Consider the following 22,220-nt stretch of genomic DNA (forward strand, 5'->3'; position numbering starts at 1 on the left):
CCGATTCGTTAAATAAATTTACACGGTATAAGAGATTTAGATTTGGTTAAAAAGTTTATTTAAAATATTCCGATTGGTTTTTGCTTAATAAATAATGAAAACATGAAAGACGTTAAACAATAAATGAACACATGTCAAAGTTGATGTAAAAAGTATTAGAGCAAACAGAACAAGAATTGGTTTGTATTAATAATAGAGAAAAATTGTAATGTTTCTGAAAAATAATGCTTAATCTTAAAATATTAGAAATTGCTTTAATTTCTTTAATAGAAGGCACACAATAATACAAGTTTCATTGGAAATGCATGGAATGTTCGTTGTTAAAGCAACAGCAAAAGCCTTGAGAGTTTTGAGACCAGAAGTAATATAGAGAGACAGAGAGCAAATGCGGCAAGTAGGAGGAAAAATGTGTGAATAAGTCATTCATGTGGGCGAATGCAAATCCACACAGATTTTCGAATTACGATTCTGCTTTTGACTTATCTCTAGGACTTGGAACATCTCTTTAAGAGCCTCGCTGGTGCCGGTCTTGCGACGATTCCGACGTCGAAGTGTCACGCCCCCCGACTTGAATTCCCTTACTAGAGCGTCAAGACCTGGAAAAAAGAATACAAAAATTAATAGCTATTAAGAATAACTAAAATGAAGTATTGAAGCAAACTACAATGATTAGGCCACTCCGAAAAGGTTTAGCGCTACAAAACATGCGTTTAGTTGTTAAAACCGAAGACTACGACTACTCACCTTTAAGAGCCATTGTTTGGCATTGAAACATTGGCATAATCAAGTAAGCCCTGGACTTTAAAGGATGTTGAGGATATAAATCACAGATGGGGTAGGAGAAGGCTTTGTGGGGTTAAGGGGTTGAACTAAGCTACCGTGTCGGCATTCAACAACTGTCAGAGGGAACAAATGAAGCTGCTGACATTGACTTGTTGGTGTACCCCAACCACCCGCTATAGAAGTCAGTCAATGAAAATATATATGGATGTATGCTGGCTATGAGAATGTGTTTGGTGGTGCGGGAGCATAAGAAAAATGCCAGGCTCATGCTTGAGGTTTGTGTGGCGCAATAAAGCACGGAAATATAAAACGCACAAATAATAATAATAAGCCATAGCCACTACAACAACAACCACAACAATGCGGCTCACTCGTAAAAATAATAAATTGCGTACTCCTGCCGCCCATCATCTTGGCCATCATCACCATCGTCATCCTCCTTTCTTGTAGGCGAATTTGATACGACTTGAATTAGGCGTTGGGTAACACATAAAACTCTGCTAGGCAGCCAAAAAAAAAAAAAACAAAAAATGTATGAAAAATGTGATTTAAAGCCACGACAAGCTCTCTCGCCTCGAGGCGGTCCATTTGTCTCTCCTTGTCACACTTGCGTTGCGGTTACCAAGGCAAAAGAAGCCAACTAAAGGTTTTCGCTCATGGCTCATGCAGGGGCAAACTTAAATCAAATTTAAGTTTCAACACTGAAACCGGAAATGGCACTCGGGACCTACTTCAACTGCCAGGATATTGGCAATTGTGTGTCGGGTGTGTTGGGTTATTCATTGACAATTAAGTTACACTGGCAGAAATCATTCGCAGCAGACCCAAAGAAAGTGAATATTGCAACCTTGGCAACAACAAGAACAACTTGTTGTGCCACACATACACACCGCACAAACACACAAACACCCACACTCTTGTACAACAATTGGCTACGACAATCTTATCAGGATTCTCCTTCGTGTGCTTCGCTTCATTTATGGGACAAAAACAAATACCGTTACCGATACCAATACGATACCGACGACCAAGGACCGAGGACCGAGGACACGAGGCACCAGCCACCAGCATCACATTGGATAGCTGTAAAGCTGCTGTAACGCTTCGCTGCCAGCTCAAATGCCTCATGTTCTTCACCAGAGACGCGCGCGCTTTCGCCTTTTCTGGGCTTTTCCGTTGTGCACGTACTTAACGAGAATACGAGAGTGTAAATATATATAGATATATCGTATATAGACTGTACATTCTTGCCGGCATTTTGCTGGCTTCTGACAATACGTGCGTTGATTGATTTTGATTTGAATGTGTGCTCATTACGAGGATGCGCGCGCCAAAAAGTAGGCAACGCTAGCGTACCAAGAAAACGGAAATGGAAGTACTTACTACTAGCATAGTGACAGTGTGCGCGAGTGTCGAAATCCGAGTGTGTGCGTCCGTGTGGGTCGGTTCGGGCCCCTGTCCTTCTAGTAAGTGCTTGTGACAGTGTGTGTGTTTGTGTGTGTTTATGCTTCTGCAATGCCCATGACTTTGCCTGTCAGCTGCTCCCAAGTTGTTGCTGCGGGTACATGGTAAGTGGCCAACAGCTAGTGGGATTAGTTGACAATTGCCTGCCTGTTGATGATTATGATCTCCTACTATCTATACTATCATTATTTGATCTAAATTCAAAAATGAAAGTTTCATTTCAATTTTTGAGTTATTTCTAACTATATAATATTGTTTACCACATGGTCCCAGAGATAGTGAGAGCTTAGAGACAGAGTGAATCCATCACAGAACCTATTATCTATATTTATGCTTTAATAAATCAATAAATTGAGTAATTTAAGCGACTCCATGTTGCTATATAGTACATGCGCTTGTCTATTACTTAGTCCAGAGTAGCAGCAGTCTGTGTTGCTTGCGATTAATAATCCAATTATCAAAAGGCTACACGGCTACAAAGGCTGTTTTTGGCCAATTAGTTTGACCAAATTACAATGCATACCACAAACATTGCGCGCTACAAAGGCATTGGAAATTTAATAAATTATTTATGGATCGATAGCTGTGTTTCATATTAGCCAATGTTATGTGTAGCCGCCTCCCCCTCATAGATACATTCTTGTCGATGCAGTATGCACAGAGACAAACACACACACACAAGCAGAAAGTATGTGTGTTTCTACACAGAAACCACTTCTCTCGTAACCAAGTTTTGACAACGTGCCTGCAACATTTGGGTGGCTCGAATATGACATATTAAATATATCCTAGCCCAAAAGAGTCATTCGAGTTTTATATAGAAAACTCTGATGTTGTCAAAGTTAATGTAAAGTAGGAGGACAGACTGTTTTCTGAAGCAATTAGTACGGGCTAACTAATAAAAAAAGGTTCTAACTACATAATTGTTATAACTTTTAGCTATATTATTGAACCACTCTAATTCTTCATGTATTTACATACATACATACATATGTATATACAACCAGTTGCGTACATCTGCCATGTGCAGTCGATATGGCTAATACTTATCATCTCTATATGTTTTTGTTTAAATTATAAGGTCAATACTCTAGGACCAGCACTTGAATTGGGTAAGGAAAACATGAGATTTCTTACAATTGTTTTAAATTAAGAGAAACGGAAATTAAACGCCAATGATGGCCCACAAGTGCAATAGCAATCAGACACACACACAGAGAGAGAAAGGCGACGAAACACCAGGGACTTGATGGCGGCTTCGTATTGTGTGCAAAATTTATTATGATGGCAGAGAAGAAAAAAATGGGGGAAAAACAAGGGAAATCCATCTCTTTCTCTCTCGCTAATTAGGTTTTCACGGTTCTAGAAATGAGAGCGTGAGAAAAGCTCAACAGAGAAGGGGAGGAAATAATACAAATTTCCATTTAACTAACGATTTGTAATCAAAAGTTTTCCATGTTTTGGCATAAACATCAAATTGATCGAAAATTTGGATTTTAGTCCAGTTCTTCTCGCTTTTAATTTCTATATAAACGACTTGGACTAACATAGAAATGAAAAGTTTTTGCGTCTGGCCGTTCTTAACTTCTTTATAATCCACCCCTGCTTTGTCTATATATAAATATATATTTGTATATGTATATGACTCTCGCTCTATCTCTATCTCTCTTTGTATATATGGATATGAACCAGACAGGTTGTAGTGGGTCCAGCATGGCCCTTCAAAAGCCTCTTGCAAACTTAATTAAGAACTTGGTGTTCTGCAGCCGTCAACAATGGCTGCCAGCCAGTCGGGCCGTAAAAGAAGCGACGTGTAGGTAAAATCAATTACATTTGCAGAGAGAGGCAGGGAGTTTGGGATGCCAGAGTGGATCAGGCGAAGGATGGGATTGCATGAAGCGTAACTGACAATTGACAGCAACAAGTTAGATATAAGGGTTCTCCCGTCACACAACAGCATCACACAACGTATCCTTCTAGCAGCAGCTTCATCATCTTTGGAACACAACCGACAATGGCTGGCACTTGTCAACGCTTGGCTGCCAAGGATTAGCCGCAGTCACAGCTGAGCGTAACATGAGTGGCAGAGATAGAGAAGAGAAATGCCTGTTTCGTTGCTCTTATTTAGGCATTTTCATTTTTGGCTACACCAAGTAAGAAGCAACACATAACAAAAAAGAGAAAAAAAAACTTCAACGAGTTCAAATCTGGCACTAGTCGCAGTTAAAATTGACTTGTTGGTCAAAACTATTCGCCTGTCTTGTTGTTTCTTTTGCATAGTTTCGATTTCATGCTGGCTCTCACTACCTATGTATGTACATATGTACAAGTTTATGTAGTCCTTCTGCCAGTCTTCCTTCTAGTGCCGAGGTTTGGGGGTCAACGTTTTGCGTGAGCTTAACTTTTCAACAATAGTTGGAAAGTTCCAAGTACAAAAAGTTCATAAAGTTTCTTGTTATGAAGAAATTGCCAATATTGAAACCCATAACCAACACCCACCTACATTTCTGCCCACATTTCCATCACATACTCGGAAAAATCCCAGCCCAAATTGAAAATGGCAGCATAAAGAATGCGCAAGAAAAAACTGGGTTCAATGTCTGACTTTGAGCGTTGAAGGGAAGCAGGTGAAAGATTCTTAAATGTGTTGTGGGTATACATACCTGTTGCTGCCTGCGGTTCTACCTGATGTTTCACCGTATCGATAATGTTCTTATGCAAATTGTGGCCGGCTATGTGATCACTGAAACTGGCAACCACTGCTCCAGCCCTAGACCCACCAGTATTAAATGGCATGGAAAGCGCTGGTAGGGGTGGCGGCGGTGGAGGTGGTGGCGGGGGGTGGTTGTTTAGGATGAGGAGATGGAGGAGCTGCTGTTGTTTGCTGATATTGTGCCAATTGATCCTCGGCTCGATCAGCACGTGTTAAAGCTTCTCGCAACTGTTCCTCAAGGATTTCCAACTTAAGTTGTAATTTTTTTAGTTCATCGTTAGTGGTTTTAGCTATAGCCGCATCCATAAGGCTTTGCTACAATTGCAAGAATATGTGGGAGAGGGGAGGGGGAACAGAGTGGGTCGGAGGGCAGTTGGAAAATTAGTATTAAATCAATTATTAGCAGCCAAAGTGAGTTAGTGCAAACAGGCAGCGAGATATATAGATAACATAGAGCAAGAGCGAGAGCAAGAACAAGCCACTTGCTTACATTTCTCTTGTTGAAAGGGATTCGTTTTTATACCCATCACCAATACTTGGGACAAATTGGAATAGAATGGACCACAACAACTATTGTTGGACACATTCCATGCATTTCTTTTGTTTAATTGTTGCTCTTAAACATATTGGAGAACGGCTTGAAAATATCAAACACACTGCGTGCTTGCTACCAGATAGATAGTTAGATAGATAGAGATTGATAGAGAGATAATTCCAGTGAAAATGTGCACAATAGATTACCATTTCCACAATTCGTTCATTATGATCGCGTGCCTGTTGCTGCACTTGATCCTTGATCTCCTCGAATTCAGCTTGCTCATGAAGTTTGGTTGGCGATGGCTGCGGTGCATCAGTCAGATCTTTAGTCTTGGCAGTTAGCTCATCGTTGCGTTGTTTCATTTTAATCAATGCCGCCTCCATTCTAAAAACAAGCACTAAATATAAATTCTTTTGTCAATAGAGCTTTCAATATAATTACTTTTGGCTAGTTTCAACACTCTCCTTCATGTTTTCGGTGAGTAATTTTGCCACTTTTGTCAAATTGCTGTTCTCCGTTCTGAGCGTTTCGCTCTCCTCCTCCAGGGAGTGTTGCTGCAATAAAAAGCATTTGTTTTTCAGTGTTTTAAAAAGAACATTGAAAAATAAAGAACTTACCTGTTCGAGCAGCTCGGCCATTTTCTCATTTGCCTCGTACAGTTGGAGTTCCACGGCATTAGTTAGTTGCTTCAACGAAAAGAATTCGTCAACTAGACGCTCTACTAGGGCACTAGTAATCGGAATACCCTCCATATTGGCATCGATCAGACTATCCAAGTTATTCGAATCATTGTCGACACTATCAACGCTGCCCTGTTGAAGTATTTTCAATAGTTTGCGCTTGAGATCCGCAGAGCCAAACACCAGACGGGGATTGACAGTTGGTGTAGGCTCCCTTTCGCGCATGTGTTCCAGCTCAGTGGTGAGACTATTAGTAAGAACACGATAAACAGTTATTAATTCATTTATGGATGGATAGTTAAAGCATTGTTTTTGAACTTCGTGAACTTCATTGGGACTTACTTTTGTATTTGATCGACTTTCATTTTATGAAGTTTGTCCAAGGCATTCCGCTCGTTGAGGGCTTTATTAAATTTGGCAGTAAGTTCCCTGATCTGGGTATCGAAATTGCCCTGCTGCTGCTGCAGCGATTCCAACTGAATGCATAGCTTCTCATGTTGTGATTGTTGCTCCTCTTGTGTGGTTTTGTCTGTATTAAGTATGAAATAATAAGTTGTTGAGATTAAAACGATTTGATTTCACTTACGTGTTTCTATCTCCAACTTAAGAGCTTTGTTCTCCTCCTTCAGGGCGATATTGTCCTCGAGCAGTGTAAACATATCATGTTCCGGATCCTGTTCATTGTAATCTGGTTCACGGACACGACTCCGACTACGTGTTTTGGCCTCCTGAGTGCGAAACTTTGCCACTGGAATGCGTCCACGACGTTCCATCTTGAATAACTAGAAACTTTGAGAGAGATATAGAAACAGAGAGAGGTCATGACTGAATGATTATGCATAAGTTGTTGCTTACATTTTGCGTGCAAGACACAAGCATTAAAGCGAGTTATCCTTAACCTTTAAGTAACTAAAAAGCTGCCATCACCAAGTGAATGTATGATATTGTGTGCGTGTGTGTTTGTTTATGTAAGTGTGAGTGTGTGTGCATGCTGCATGCCTCCTCTGAACTTGTGTCCTTCAACTGGGGACCCATATTGAAAAACGACTTGCAATTTTTCTTTTAATTTTTATTTGTTTACTTTTTTCTTATTTTTCCTTTCGCAACAGGACTCCACACACCATTCATTCAGTTTGTCCTTTGCGGTTATATCATTTGCTTTATGCCATACATTTTACTTTACTTTCGCTTTGCCTACACGTGTCCGTTTCTGTCCGTCTGTCTGTTGGAGTCCTTTTTTGTGTGTGTGTGTTTTAACTTAATTCTTTTTATTTATTTTGCTTTCTCGCTAAAATGCAAACATCTCAAAACTTTTTCATTTCATTTTTGCTACATATTATCTCAGAATCAAAATTTTGGCTAAACATTTGAAATGCTTGCCGAAACAAGTTAAAGTGGCCGGTCTCTAAGCCTTATTCAATTTGCTTCTCCCCTCTTGAATTTGGTTTTCGTTTTTTTTTTTTGTTTTTTGTTTGTTGTTAGCTTGGCTTTAGAAATATTTGCTTTTCAGTGCAGAAGCGTTTACATTTTCCTTTTCTTAGCTACAAATTTCATTTAATTTGAATGCTGCTGGTTTTTTCTGCATTTACTGATTACATTTGTTTATAGTTTTTTTTTTTTAAATGTTTTCTTTTTCCTTCGACATTATGTTCGTTAGTTAATTTCCCATATTCTTGTTTTTCCACTTGAAGTGTAAAATTAAATAATAAAATAAAAAAAAAAAATAAAATAAAAACATAATTACATGATTAATACAACGTTTTCTTTCCATTTTTTTTTTGCTGCCTTTTTGTTTTGGTTTTTTCTTTTCTTTTTTGTTTACTTTGTGTAAGTTTTGTGTGTTTAAATATAAATTTTCAAGATTTTTATTTTTCGTTCAATTTTATAAAAATAACTAATTGAAGGCGGCTTAGAGCTCTTTGTTTTTTGTTTTTTTTCTCTCAATTTTTGTTTTAATGAATAAGTATAGTGTTTTTGAATTTGGTTTAAATAGCTATAGTGTTTTTTTTTTGTTTTCTTTTGAATTTCTCAAATTATTTTTAATGTATTTTCATCTTTCCTTTTTACAACTAATTTTAATTTTTATCTTTGGATGTTCCTCATGCGTACTAAAAACTTTACATGTCTTTTTTGTTGTTTTTCATTTCATTTTTTTCTTGTTTTCTTTTTCGGTTTTTTTTTGCTGTTTTGTTTTCTGTTTATGAGTGATGGATTTTTGTTTTATAATTTACATTTTAAAGTATACATATGTATTTTATATTTTATGCATAGATTTATATAAATATATATATATATATAAGTTTTATGTATTTATAATTATTTATGAAATTTTGTGTCTAACTTAAGCCTCGAAGTTTTAAATACAGATTCTTCTCGTCATTTCTTGTAGGGAAAAAGGATTTAGCTATTTGATTTGAGCCATTCTTTACAAAACAAAAAAAGAATAAATCAAAAAAATTAATTTAACAATGCAAATTCATAAAGCTTTGTACTGAAAGGTAGAAAAGTTAAACCAAAATAACGAAAATATTAATTCAAATTCACGAGTCTAGAGAAAGAAAGTGGGCGACCTTTGCCCGCGCAGGAGATTTGACTGTTTCATTTCTTGTTTTTTTTTTTTAATATCTTTTTTAAAACAATTTAAATGTATAACGAAATACTGTAGGTCTACGAAAAATTATAGATTCTATAGCTATATATAGATAAAGATTGAGTTATACCCTGCCTTACAGCTTATACATTCTGTTGAAATACTTTTTAACACCGAGATTTCTTTTTTTGTTAATTTTCTTTTTTTTTGCGTCTTTTTTTTTTTTTTTTTTTATTGGCTGAAAGTATACAAATTTAATGACCTTTTGATTTTGTGTTGGAAACATTACCAAATCAATTGATAATCAATATGGTTTCAGATCTCAATTAAGGAACGCGTTGTTGTTGTGAGAAATGTAAAACAGCTTAAACTTTGTGTGTTCATGTCTGAACTGTTTTAAAATCGAATTTGGAGAAGTTGATTAGATCTGGAAAATAAGGGGATCATCTATCTATATGAAGAGGTGATAGGAGAATGTGTATGTTTGTGTTTTTGGAGAAAAATGGTTAATTATAAAATAAATTATTGTTGCCGTTTGGTCTGATTGAATTTACAAACATGATTTTGTAAATGTATCGATCGCTCGATAGATTAGTTAGTGTGTTATATATATATTATGTTTGTCGAGTGACCGCGTGTTTATTTTCTTGCTTGTGGTACGATTAGGGTTTTCTTGTCTTCGAATTGCTCCGGGTTGCTTGATAGTTTGACTGGATTGATGGAATTTCACATATCCTGAATAAACATGCGCAATCTGTCTATGAACGGCCGACGATAATGGGATGAATGCTCAATCTCCAGCTTGTACCACTTATCAAACGACTCCTTGGGTATCACCTCCGAATCGTACAATATGCTAAATGTGTTGCATATGGTTTCACCAGCAGCAATCTCGTCCTCCATTTCGGCCATAAAGTGTTGCTGCAACGAGTCCACGGTGGCATCAATGCACGCTATTTCATGAGCCTCCTGGGCATCTATGCACAGTCGCAGCAATGGTGTGCATCTGCTCCTAAAGCTCTCCATATTCAATTGCAACGGCTTGACGCTGTTATTTTTCATTTTCTTGTTATTGTTATTCGAGTTATTTGGCTTCGTATTCGCCGGCGAGGCCATCACAGTAAGTGCAAAGTCACAGCAGAGGTATTTGGTGAGTTGCCTCACAAAATTTGTGTTTATAGCTACGTTGGTATTTATATAGTCAATCGCCATGTCGCTGGAACAGCCCATTAACTGAGCAATGCGCTCCACATGCTCAGTGGGTGAACGCTGCTGTTTAGATACTTTGGTATGCTGGACAACATTTGGTTCGAGAAAGTGAAAGCCATGCGACTGCACAAAATCACAAAATTGCCTTGTATGGCTCCAGAACATCTGGCCCCTGTCCAGTTTATACTCATTGAGCCACAACTTGCGAGCATAGCCAGCGCCAAATTCCTGAACAAAATAGTTAACGAAGGCGGCCACAAAGCGCTCTGTGAAATAGGTATCCTCGTGCCAACGTCGCTGCCATACATCCTTAAAATCCAACAATTTGGCGTGCATAATTGGGCCTAAGAATTCAAAGACATAGGCCCATCCATTGGGCACATCCACCAGTACTTCGGAAAAACCATCTCCGAACCTTATGTAGGCTTGGGTAAAAATCATTTTGTCCATGGCATCCGTACGCATCAGTTCGATAAACACTTTGGCACAGGCCTGACGCTGTAGCCTACTCACTCTGGCCATATGCAGATACTCGATCAGCAAATAATGAAGGACAGCAATTTGTTGTTTCGTTTGCAATGTACGCCAGATTGCCAATACTTCTGGTTGCCAGGCACGTGTATCCATTGCTTCTTCGATCAATTGGGTTACCAGTTCTTTGCACTGTTTCTCATCGAGACCGGGATCCGTCGTCTCGGGATTGATATTGCGACCTGCCTTCGGTAGGGGCATCCCCAAAGGCGGCGGCGGATGTCGATATTGCGAGAAATTAATGCTTGGATTCTGATTCTGTTGTCCGGATGTGGGTGCTGTGGGCAAACGCTTCAATAGACTAGTCGGCGTTGGGACGGGAGCTGCATTAACTGGCCGATTGCCAGCATTGCGCCACTGATAATGCGAAGAGTTGCCCAATTTGGCAGTCGACTCGTCATTGGTGGTGCTGCTACTAAAGCGCAACTTGCTTGGATCAATACTGACAGTTTGATTTTCGTGCTGCTGCTGTTTGGGCATCTTCTGTAGAAAGTAATTGCCGCCGCTGCCGTCGTGGCCATGATGATGTTTTTGTTGCTGATGCGACTGCTGCTGCTGTCCACCACGCCCACCATGCTGATGCTGGCCATGATCCTTTGACTCATCCACTTGCTGCTTGTGACGCGGCTGCTGCCGTCCACTCTGCCCTGAAGATGGCTGATGAGGTTGATCCCAATTACGAATACGTAAATCCAAGACGTCTTGCATCATAAATCTTACACGACTGCTGATTTTAATGTGAATCTGTTGCCTGTGGGAAGTGCCACGGGATCGATTCACTATGTCCTGAATGCGACGGAATATCTTCTCAATGCGATCGCGACTGTGATACGGTTCTGGCACACTCGACTCCAGTAGATGGCCGACAGTGGTTAGAAGCTTACACATATATTCCAACTTCTCCTCGCATCCATGTTCCAACAGCGACTCGATGCAGTGTAGCACACGATCGCTTGTGAGCGATTGCAGCTTGAAGAGCTCACCAATGAAACGGACTGTACCCCAGGCTCGTCGTCGGAACTGATATTCTAGATCTTCCATTTCAGAGCGAAGCTCAGTCTTTCTGGACACATCTGTGCACTCGCTAATTAGTTCCATAGTGGGCTGTAGCTTCTTTGCCTTGGCGTTGGCATCGTTAACATTCGATTCGAATTCATGCTGAATCCGAGTGATCAGGGAGCTGGTAAAAAGCGACTTATTCTCCGCCTTGATCTCATGAAACAGCACCTTACAGAATCGAGCATAGGTTGGGGCAAAGTTTGGTTCACTAATTGTCTTTTCAAAAATAAGCAGCATCACCTGAAAAACAAAATATAAAACTTGAATGAGATAAGCTCTCTTATTAAAAAATTAAACTCACATTTGTCATTTTTGCCTCGTTATCCATCTTGATGCTGGACATCTCCTTAAGCAGCACATCAAAATTATCCGGGGTCAATTTGTTAAGTATGCCACGCACCTTCTTTAAAACTGCTTCCACATTCTCGTCTTCATCTGCATTACTGGTCGATGACATACGACGCAAAGTCTCGGGTTGCCAAGCATTCTCGCATTCGGATAGTTTAATCTCCTCCTTCAATGACAGCTGAACCCGAATAATGTCCATATTACGTTGATTTGCCCCCAAATTGGCTAAAATGCCTCCTGTGCCCTGATTTCCCAGGCCAGCAGCCGCCAATTGCTGATGTACGTCATGATGTTTGTTCTTATTCGAACTGTGACCATGATTGCGACCACGCTTTCCGGGCACATAATCGAGCGATTCATTAAAGTTCATGTGCTGATACTGTTGAATGTGATGGTTATGACCGTGGCCATGATGGCTCTGTTGCTGCTGCTGCTGACGTGATACAAATAGCTGAGCAATACAGTCTCCTTTCTGACATGGAACCATGGGTGGTTTACGGGACTCGGTTAGTTTGGAAAGCTCACGCAGCTCATCAATGGTATATTTATATACCTTGCTGGGACTTGGACAATGGCTCTTCTCTGGACTTTGGGTAGACTTCTGCTTAATTATGCTGGCTGATTGATGAACAGGCGAAGACTTTTTGCTACCAAGGCTACCCACAACAGTTGTTTGCAATTTAGGTGCACAATCCACATGATCTGCAGTGCTACTGTTGCTGCTGCTGCTGCTATTTGTAAGGAGTGCTGAGGAATCAGGACTCTTAGGCGCAGCTACTGGTGGAGGAGACTTGTTTACCACCGAACTAGACCAAGTGGAACTGCATATGAAACCGGTTTCATGTGGCGGCTCTTCATTAAAATCACCAAACTTCAAATCGCCCACCACAGATCCTTCATCGGCCATGCTTTTTGCAACCACTATTGTCGTTTTAGTCGTGGAATCCTCGTCTTCGCATACTGAACTGCTGCTATTAAGGAATTGCAGTTGTTGACGAGGCGATTCACTTTCATTACTAGGTGATTCGGAAGAACTCTTTTGCAAAAATTTGGCAACGATTTCTTCAGTGGCCATATGTTGCTTTCCCCTTTTGAGTGTGGTTTTATCTTCCTCCTCCTCCTGCTTATTCCCGTCTTGCACCTTGTACTTGGCTATAAATGAAATGAAATAAATTAATACATAAATATATATACCTTGGAATAAAATGGAATTACTACTAACACTCTGAAAATTGAATAGTTTCATCCTCTTGGCAGCAATTAGTTGTGTCTTCCACAATCTCGCAAATATTGTTTGTTGTTGTTGTTTGCTCTTTGGGTTGCTCGGGTAATGGAGGTGTAGTATTTGGAACTGGTTGTGGTGTTGGAGATTTGTTGTCTCTTAGGCTAGAACTTATGCTAGGATTATTACTAGTTGCACTAAGCTTATCAGTCGTAGTTGTTGTTGTTGTGGTTGTTGTTGTAGTTTTTGTTGTTGTAGTCGTCGCTCTTTCTGCGGCGTTAATTAATTTGGTTGTTGTTGTAGTTGTTGCAGCCAGCAAAGGTTTTGTTGTTTCGATTATATCCTTGTGAACCACAATAACAGCAGCCGCAGATGTATTCGGTGTAGGATTAATATTGTTATTAATATTGATATTAATATTCACAGCAGTTATTTTTGTTGTTACATTAGTCAAAACGCAGCCGCCGCTGGCGCTGGCGCTGCCACTTGTCGCCTTGTTGGCATTGTTGTTGTTGCTGCTGTTGCTATTATTGTTGTTAGCGCTTTGAATGCTTGTATTTGGTATCGATGATTTTTTGTTCTTTTTCTCCAGCTCCCTGGCCCGTTTTTGGGCCTTTTTAATCTTTTTGTTGTTGCTGTTATTATTATTATTGTTACTATTACTTGTTGCGCCTGAAATCAATGTTGCGGCAGGTGAAATACGTGCAGCAGCTGCAAGTCCAGTCGGTTGTGTCACCTTTCCTACTGCGCCACCCACAGCATTTGCCGTCGTCGACGCCTTAACTCGCTGTGACTGAGGCTGTTGTTGTTGTTGTTGCTGCTGCTGCTGTGTTACTTGATGAGTTGGCGTAGAGGCATTTGATGAAGATGCTCCTGAATTGATGGCTGTTGGTAATGAGGCTGTAGCAATCGATTGCTTCTTTGTTGGTGCAGTAGTCACCAGAACTACCATCTGTTTTGTTTGTTTTGTTGTAGCTGCTGCCGCTGTTGTTGTTGCTGCTGTTGTTGTTGTAGCCGTTGCGACAGGAGTTGCTGTTGCTATGGATTTTGTTGGCTTCTGCTCCCTGGCTGGCTGGTGTTGCTGTGATGCACTGGTTGTCGTTGAAGCTTGCATTTGATGGCTTCTGGGTAAAATGGTAATGCCAGAGCAGCCGCTGGCAGCTGCCTCGGCCACGTCATTCGCTATAGATGTTGGCGTGGCTGTGCCTGCAAATTAGATATAAATCAAATAAATAGATATAAGCCATTTGCGAAATGTACTGCAAGAACTTACTTTGCTTGTTGGCCGATTTCGGACGCTGCTTCTTTGACTCCTTAAACAGCACCGCCTGTGATTGGCCGGATGATTCTACAAATTCGTTTAAATTTAACTGCTTGTGTACCTGAGGCAAAGCGGCGTCGTGATTCTCCGTGGCATTGTCCACTGCAAGCAAATACACAGAAAGTACACATATAAGAAAATGATAAATATATAACACAATCTAACTACGGTAGTCCGAAGTTTTACTTTACCCTAGTAACATGTCCCGAGAATTCTACTGTTCTGCCCAAGACTTAACTTTTATAATTTTGAATATACACAGCAATAGTTTCTGAATTATCTGAATGACAGAAATTTCAAGGAAACTATATTTGAACCGACAGTTTTTCAAAACAGAAACAAACCATAATTACAAATTTTAAAGTGTTAAGTACTTATATTATTATTATTTTTGAACTGCATGAAAGTGCATAATATAAAATCTTTTTGATCATGGCTTTTCCAAAATTTAAAATGCGAAAAATTTTGACAATCTAAATGTTAATATCAAATTTGAAGACTCACCATCACTAAATTGCAAGAAACTAAGGTGCTCCTCGGCATTGCCAGAATGAGCCAGTATATCCTTGACAATGACACTTATCTGATCCTTGTCGGTGCTAACTGTTGTTGTTGTCGATGATTCAATTGAGTCAACATCTCCAAAGGTGAGACCCCTATTCTGCTGGTCCTCTGCGGATATGGACTGCCCGAGATTGGGCGATGCCTTCACAGTTTGTATTTCCTGATCGACCATGACCCCAGAAACAAGTGACGACTCAGAGCCGACAGACATCAGTGTGGGGGACTTATATAAGCACATGGTGCTATCACTGTTATCCAAGGCTGTGCATGGGGTTAGCGTACAATTAGAATCCTTTTTGATAAACACCGAGCTATTGGGATCGAGGACATTCTCCTTGGTGTCGGGATGTATAATAGGAATGGCATAGCGGCGCTTACTAATCTTATCACAAGCGGCCGATCCGACTTGACCGGGTACCGCCGCTGACATAGCTGTGGCCGAGAAGCCACCAGTTACCCCTACTGTGGCCACATTGGTCAAGCCAGGGGCACTGGCATTCTGCAAGTGTGGCGCATAGGCATGCAATCCTGCTGGACCCGACGTGGGTGCAGCGGAGGCCAACAAAGGGGCAGTAGTAATTCCGCCTTGTGTAGCAATCGGTATGCCGGGAACAAAAGCTGGCGGCATGTGATAAGTGGAGCCACTACGCGGAGTCATCATTGTGCCAACGGCTGCGGCTGGGGCATTGTTGACAAGTGTCGGACGTTGTTGTGCCCCCGCTTGAACGGTATATGTAAAAAAATTTGTATGCTGAGCCGTTGTCGCTCTTTGTCCACCAGACCGCAAGCCACCACTACTACCTGCTGCACCGCCTCCTGCTCCTCCTGCTCTGTGGGAAATACTACCGCCTGCCATAGCACCATTGTTGTTGTGGTGATGATGATTTTGGGCACTGACACTGGGTGCAGCTGTACCTACATAATAAATAGCCTGTGGTTGCCCAGCTGCGGGAGCTTGTACTTGTTGCTGTGGCGGCTGCTGCTGCTGACCCGTGGGCTGCAGTTGATTCTGTTGCGGCTGTGGTGGAGGAGGGGCTGTGGCATAAAATGCCGTTGTTGGAGCTCCCGTTGAACCATTTGTGGGAAAGGCAACAGCTGCAGTCGTCGGCATTCCCATGACCATTCCCTGACCCGCCTGGTTAAAGGGTAAGTAGGTGGTGGATATAAAGGTGGCTGCTCCACCGGGCGCATTGCTGCCAGGAGGTGCAATCAGGCCGGCTGATTGCTGAAAATGGGGCGGCAAGGCCGTATTGTTTAAAGCCCGGGCCAGATTGGTGTTACTGTTCGAAGGAGTGAGCACGCCGGCATGCCCGTGACCGTGACCTAGACCATGTCCATGCTGGTGACCAAGCTGCTGATGTCCATGTCCTCCCACTGGTCCACTGCTGGCGGCGGCGCTCAATTGAAGGGCAGCGCCGCCGCCACCGCTGGCATTGCTGCTGCTGCTGGACGAGTGACCGGGATAGGTGGCTGGGGTAGGATAGAAGATGACCGATTGATGCTGTTGATGATGTTGGTGCTGCTGCTGCGGTGGCGGCTGCTGCAGATGATGTTGTTGTTGCAAATGCTGTTGCTGTTGTAAGAGTTGTTGCTGTTGTTGTTGTTGTTGCTGCTGCTGATGGTGGTGGATATTATTGTGATTAGGCACAAACACCGTGTGATCCTGTTGAGGTTGCACTTGCTGTTGCTGCTGCTGGAGAGAAATGCGCGACTGTTGCTGCTGTTGTTGTTGTTGCTGCTGCTGCTGCTGCTGTTGTTGTAGGTGGTGGTGGTGGTGGTGGTGCGACTGCGCCGTCTGATGGAGCTGCTGCTGTTGTTGCTGGTGTGTTGACTGTGGCCTTGTTCCCTTCCCACCCCCTCCCGTTTGCGGGAACATAGGAGGACCTTCGAAGGATCTGGATGCACATCAAGTCAAACGTACACACACACAAATATGTACGCACGCACGCACACCCGCCAGAGATTCAGAAAGAGAGGGAGAGAGACACACACACGCCCAGAGACAAAATGTACAAATATTAACATGTTAGTACGATGGAAATGAAAATGAAGGGGAATGAGATTTGGTTTAATGGTGTTGACCATGGTCTAAAAAATATATGCTCTGGGATTATATAAATGTATATGTGAATGGATGAATTTATAGATGGATATGTGATAAGGCAGTCCAAAAAGCGAACCCAACAAGGCAAGAGCATGCAAATTAAAATTTTAAATTTATTTAAATCAACTTAAAGTTAGCAAAATAAAATGCAAACACTTTTTTCGTCTCTATTTAAATTGGAGCAGACGAAACTCAGTCTTTCTCTCTGTCAGTTCTCTCTCTTTTAGCTTTTTTAATTGAGCTCCGTGGCATGATGTCACCCAATATGGGCGATACTGATGCATAATGCTAGAGATGTCATCGCCAATTCATTGGCCGACTAGCTACCTTATCGTAAGGGTTTTATCAATGTTGTTTCCCCCTCCACCCACAAATTGGTTAAGGTGGCGCGAACAGACAAAGAGCCAAAACGCACACTAATCAATGACACAAAAAAGACCCCAAGAGCACAACAGGTGGCGCATATTAGTCAGCGTAAATGAAATGCCAAAGAGCTGATGGCAACACACAGTTTGACAATTGTGAATGTGGGCGTAACCAAGGCCCTGGGCGTAGGCAGAGACTGATCTTTTGCATAAAAAATTCGCCTGTTCATAAAGCAAACAAAACCAGTATAAGAAACCGAGAATATTATTCAATGTTAATTAAAAAAAAAAAAAAAAAAGATTATTGTAACTGAAATTAGATTTAATAACTTTACAGAGAAATATTTTTTTTATTCCCCCCATCGAAAGGCTTTAGAATTTTTGTCATGCACGTCAGTGTCTATATTTTTTTAATGAATCAAGGAGAATTACTGTTAAGTGTAAATGTTGTACATATGTACATACATATATAAAATATAGCTATCAAAATGGGAAATTTCTATATTTTTATTACCTTAAACAATACACTTTATCATCATTTAGTTATTACTTTGTCTGATAATTTTTGTCTACAATACTAAAATTCTAAATAGAATGGCCCTTTTTTTTTTTATTAAATTTTGACGATATATCGTCCAATTGGAAAACGACAGTACTTCCACACAATCTGGTATGAAACATTTTACTATGTTAGATTTTATCTTAACTCAAACCTCAAATGAAGACGGAATGAAAGGCCTTTGCCAAATAATTTTCCTAGCCAGGTAAAACCAGTTTTCTTTTTTTCGTTTTTCATGCAACGCCACCCACTGCATCGTTTTGTGGAAAGCGAAGATGCTGATGGAAGGGAAATTGGAGAAAACCTGTTTGTGAGAATTTTTGCACTTGGCTATTTTGTTTGTAAACAAAAACTAGTTGCGTGTCTGTGTGTGTAAGAGAAGAGTCATTCCAATTTGCAATCGTCTGATTGGAATATATTTCCTTTGTCGAGGAGAGAGAGCGAAAGAGAGAGAGTGACAACGAGACAGAAATCGAGTTGGATTTTTTAAGCATATTTTAAAATTAATCGTTTAGAAATAAAGAAAGACAAAATGACCAAGACTGAGATACAAAATAAAAAGCTCTGACTTACCGCTTCCTGCGCTGCTGATATTGTTGCCGCTGCCTCCACTCCCTGGTCGGTTGATATGGCTGATGTCCTTTTTGTGTATGTGGCACTTGATCCTGTTGCTGCGACGTTTTCGGGCCGCTTTCAACACAGTGGCTGAACCAGGTCCCCACGATGAGGACGCCACTTGTATTACAGGTATAATGCTGCTACCTGCGCTTTTTAGTTTATAGTTTACAATTTTTTGTCTTTTTTTCTTCACTTTTACTGTTTTTTGTTGCAATTGTTTACGTTAACGGCAAACTTGAAGTTCCCAATGAATTTTGCTCGGTGACGACACACGCACACACACAACTTCAACATCCGCATGCACATCCACATCTACTCCCACATCAACATTGAGAAAGAGGATGAGGAGGAAGAGGACGACGACGACAACTACGGACGACAAGCACGTACATACGTACAAAAAATGTAGAAAAAAACGTACTGCTAAAATTTCACGGTAATTTTTTCTATAGTTAAGAAAAAAAGATAAAACGTTTGGTTTAATTTTGCACGTACAATACAATTACAATTTGATTAATTCTACGAATTTTCGAGCACCGCTTGCCCCGCCTCACATCAAACATTTCCCGTATAAAAACAGCAAACAAACAAAAAACAACAAAAGCTGAAAATGGTTTCCATTTTTCTTTCTTTTTACTTCACTTGAATTGTTTGCTGTTTTTCAGTTTGTTTCTTTTTTCTGTTTAAGATGAGTTTTGTTAAGGCGTTGGTTGTTGTTTTTATGCCGTAGCTTTTTGGTCGGTACTTACTCGACTTTTGCCTCACTCACTCTCGAACAGACACACACACAAGCGCAAATTACACAAAAAAAACCAAGAAACGAAAAAGCGAACTGAGTTCCAGTTAGAAATTATATTAGCCGGTTCTTTACATTAGTTCATTGTTTTTTTATATCTGCACTTTTTTTTGGCAATTAATTTTCTTTATTTTAATGTATTACAAATAATTTTGTAAATATATATACTCTCTTCATGCTCTTTCAATTTTCATGCCAACAATCGGGCAGAAAAATATGCTTAAAATACGGCCACACTTGGAAAGCGTTCACACGGTGGCGCTAACCGCGACACCAGTAACGAGCATGAGCAGACAATGAGCAGTAGCTGCCCACTTAGCTTTTTTTCCCGCTAGACTTCAAATTGTTTTTGTAAAAAATACCTGCAACCGTTGCTCAAAATTTGATACAAAAACCAAACCCAAATATTAAGATGTGAAAAGTTGGCAACACTGATGCCAACAACATTTTGGCAGCCAAAAGTTTAGCGTTGAACAAGCTGCCAATGATAATGTGTCTGCCACCACTGGAACTAATCGATAACTGTCGTCTACCAGAGGAAAACAGCTGATTTTCAGAATAACGGAAAATTTGATTTAAACATCTGATTGCCAGGCTTTCGCTAAATAAGAAAAAACATTGTCCAGAAAATGCATTTCTGATTTAAGTATGTTTAATAAAGAGGATTAACAGCAACAATAATAAAAACATGAAGTTGTCCAATTGCTTCGAGATCGCCGACCACACGAACTTGACCGGAGTGCAGATGTCCCAAAGAGACGCAGAGGTTCTTGACGTCTTTGGAATGGCATTGGCATCTGGATCTCTAAAAAGTCCAGCTGTAACGTGCCTTAATAGCCTCTTTTGGTGATTTCTGATGCAACTTACTATTGATTTCTTTTTAAATAATACTTTTGAAAGATAACCCATTTTTCAAGGTACTTTTATATATGTATGTATGTATGTATGTACATATTTTATTTTAAACTTAGAATTCCTCATATTAATAATAATTGACATTCATTCCCATTAGCTTTTGATAAAAGGATCTAAAGCTATGCAAAAAACTAAGTAAAGAAGGGAAGCTGTGAATGTCCAAGTCAATATTCAGGATTTCGTATTAAGACCAGCTCTTCGTATAATCCCTTACCGATGTAATTGGATATTTTTCTGTGTTTATACATTGTATATCAATATTGTTCAAATTTTCGGAAACTTTTTTTGAAAACTGAAAAAAATTATCACTCATTTTTCCCCTTCTGTCTGTCCACGCGCCGTTCCATAAATTGTTTTTTCTTTTGTGATTCCCCTTTCTTGTGGACGTCCTGCGCATTAGCTTCGCTTGCCCTCCCCTAATTCTGGTAAATGTGCATTCCTTCTCCTCTGTTTTTTTTATTTATGATTTTAAAATGCTGGTCTAAATTGTAGTTCCATTTAATTAGTTATTGTTTCGTAATATGCAATTCGTTGAAATCAACTAACAAATAATGAAGCGAAATGAACTTCGTTGGTTTATTCGTTTTTTTGTTGCTTTGCATAATGCATTTAAAAAAATATAAACGTTAGAAACTAAAAGGATTATTTTGCGGCTACAATAAGCAACAATGCTTGACCACAAAATGCAAATGTTAAAAAGTTTGCTAACAAAAAACCACACACACCGAACACACAACACACAACACAAAGAAATGCAGTCAGTGTCCTCTTTTGCTGTGAAGTCATTTACATGGAATGTTTTCCTGTTTTTTGTAAGCTCTGCGGTGGCCACTGCAGCAGCCAATGACAAAGTGTTAAGCTGTCGTCAACTTTCCCCCAATGCAAAAGTTGCAGTAGGCAAAAAACAACCAAAACTAAAACGTAATATCTTTATTTCAATTCATTTTTATCATTTGGATACACCCTATCATGTAATAAAAAATTATTAAAAATAACTTTTAACTGTTACTAATTAAAATTAATTGCACATTTTTAAATAATTATTAACTTAATGCTGTCCAGATATGAGCCCAACCTACGGATGGAAAGTTTAACAACAATTTAAATTGTTAGCACATCATTCTCTGGCTGACTATCTTTTATTGAAAAACTTTTTAATTGACAAGTTCCTTTATTTCTAAACCGTCGTTGTGAATCATCAAGTTCATCACATATTTGTGAATTGATAAAATATATTTCAATAAGAGAACCTTTCGATTCCTTTGAATTTTTCTGTATTGCTTTTCCCGTCGACTGAGCCGTTACTGGAAGCCTTTAAGTCATTCCCTTTGAATAGTTTCCTAATACGAAGTCATCAACGATTGAATTAAGAGCTCCTTCTAAAAATTCAGTCTCTATATTAATGGAATCTAACTCAATGAAGTTTATGATACTTTGTATACATATATTAAATTATTGAAATAATCAGGCGAATGGATCGAAAAGTAATGGCAAAAATTAATTTACACAGTGTTCTTTGATTTTCAAACCATTTTCCAATTGGACTTAGTATAAATAAAATGTCATATGATCCAGTCTCTTTTCTTTAATATTAGTTTAAAAATATGTATATCAACATAGTTTTTAAACAAAATCCAAGAATTGGAAATTGAAAAAAAAGGTCTGCGAATCCCCTTCAAACCCCCATTTCGACGACCATGTATTGGACCAATTCACCTGCGCGAATTCGAATTCGCCGTTTCGGATTCGCCATTCCAAATCGAGTTCGCCGAACCGAATTCGCTCGCAAAACGACAAAATTTATTTGAATTTTTGTTTCAGTGTTGCTTTTTGTTCTGTCG

The 22,220-nt window shown here is 39.8% G+C and overlaps 2 protein-coding genes across 3 annotated transcripts; both read right to left on the reverse strand.

Annotated features, from left to right (window-relative positions):
- Positions 1-35: 35 nt before the first annotated feature.
- Positions 36-18,765, reverse strand: LOC137585315 (shootin-1). Its single transcript, XM_068301048.1, is given in 9 exon segments — positions 36-596; positions 4,911-5,106; positions 5,108-5,275; positions 5,702-5,882; positions 5,940-6,052; positions 6,116-6,425; positions 6,521-6,707; positions 6,765-6,967; positions 18,624-18,765. Coding segments are annotated over 8 exon segments (1,515 nt in total). The 5' UTR covers positions 6,952-6,967; positions 18,624-18,765; the 3' UTR covers positions 36-423.
- Positions 7,515-18,760, reverse strand: eIF4G2 (eukaryotic translation initiation factor 4G2). Of its 2 annotated transcripts, XM_068301046.1 has the most exons (6): positions 18,624-18,760; positions 14,963-16,917; positions 14,411-14,560; positions 13,138-14,343; positions 11,869-13,067; positions 7,515-11,807 (listed from the first exon to the last, which is right to left on the reverse strand). In XM_068301046.1, the coding sequence occupies exons 2-6, from the start codon at positions 16,896-16,898 to the stop codon at positions 9,495-9,497; spliced, it is 6,804 nt and encodes a 2,267-aa protein (XP_068157147.1). In that variant the 5' UTR covers positions 16,899-16,917; positions 18,624-18,760; the 3' UTR covers positions 7,515-9,494. The 2 variants fall into 2 exon arrangements, with proteins under 2 accessions (XP_068157147.1, XP_068157148.1); XM_068301047.1 differs by lacking the exons at positions 14,963-16,917; positions 18,624-18,760 and adding an exon at positions 14,650-14,754.
- Positions 18,766-22,220: the final 3,455 nt, after the last annotated feature.

This window comes from Drosophila tropicalis, unplaced genomic scaffold, assembly GCF_018151085.1.
Source record: "Drosophila tropicalis isolate 14030-0801.00 unplaced genomic scaffold, ASM1815108v1 contig_878, whole genome shotgun sequence".
In the NCBI taxonomy this organism is placed as follows: Eukaryota; Metazoa; Arthropoda; class Insecta; order Diptera; family Drosophilidae; genus Drosophila; species Drosophila tropicalis.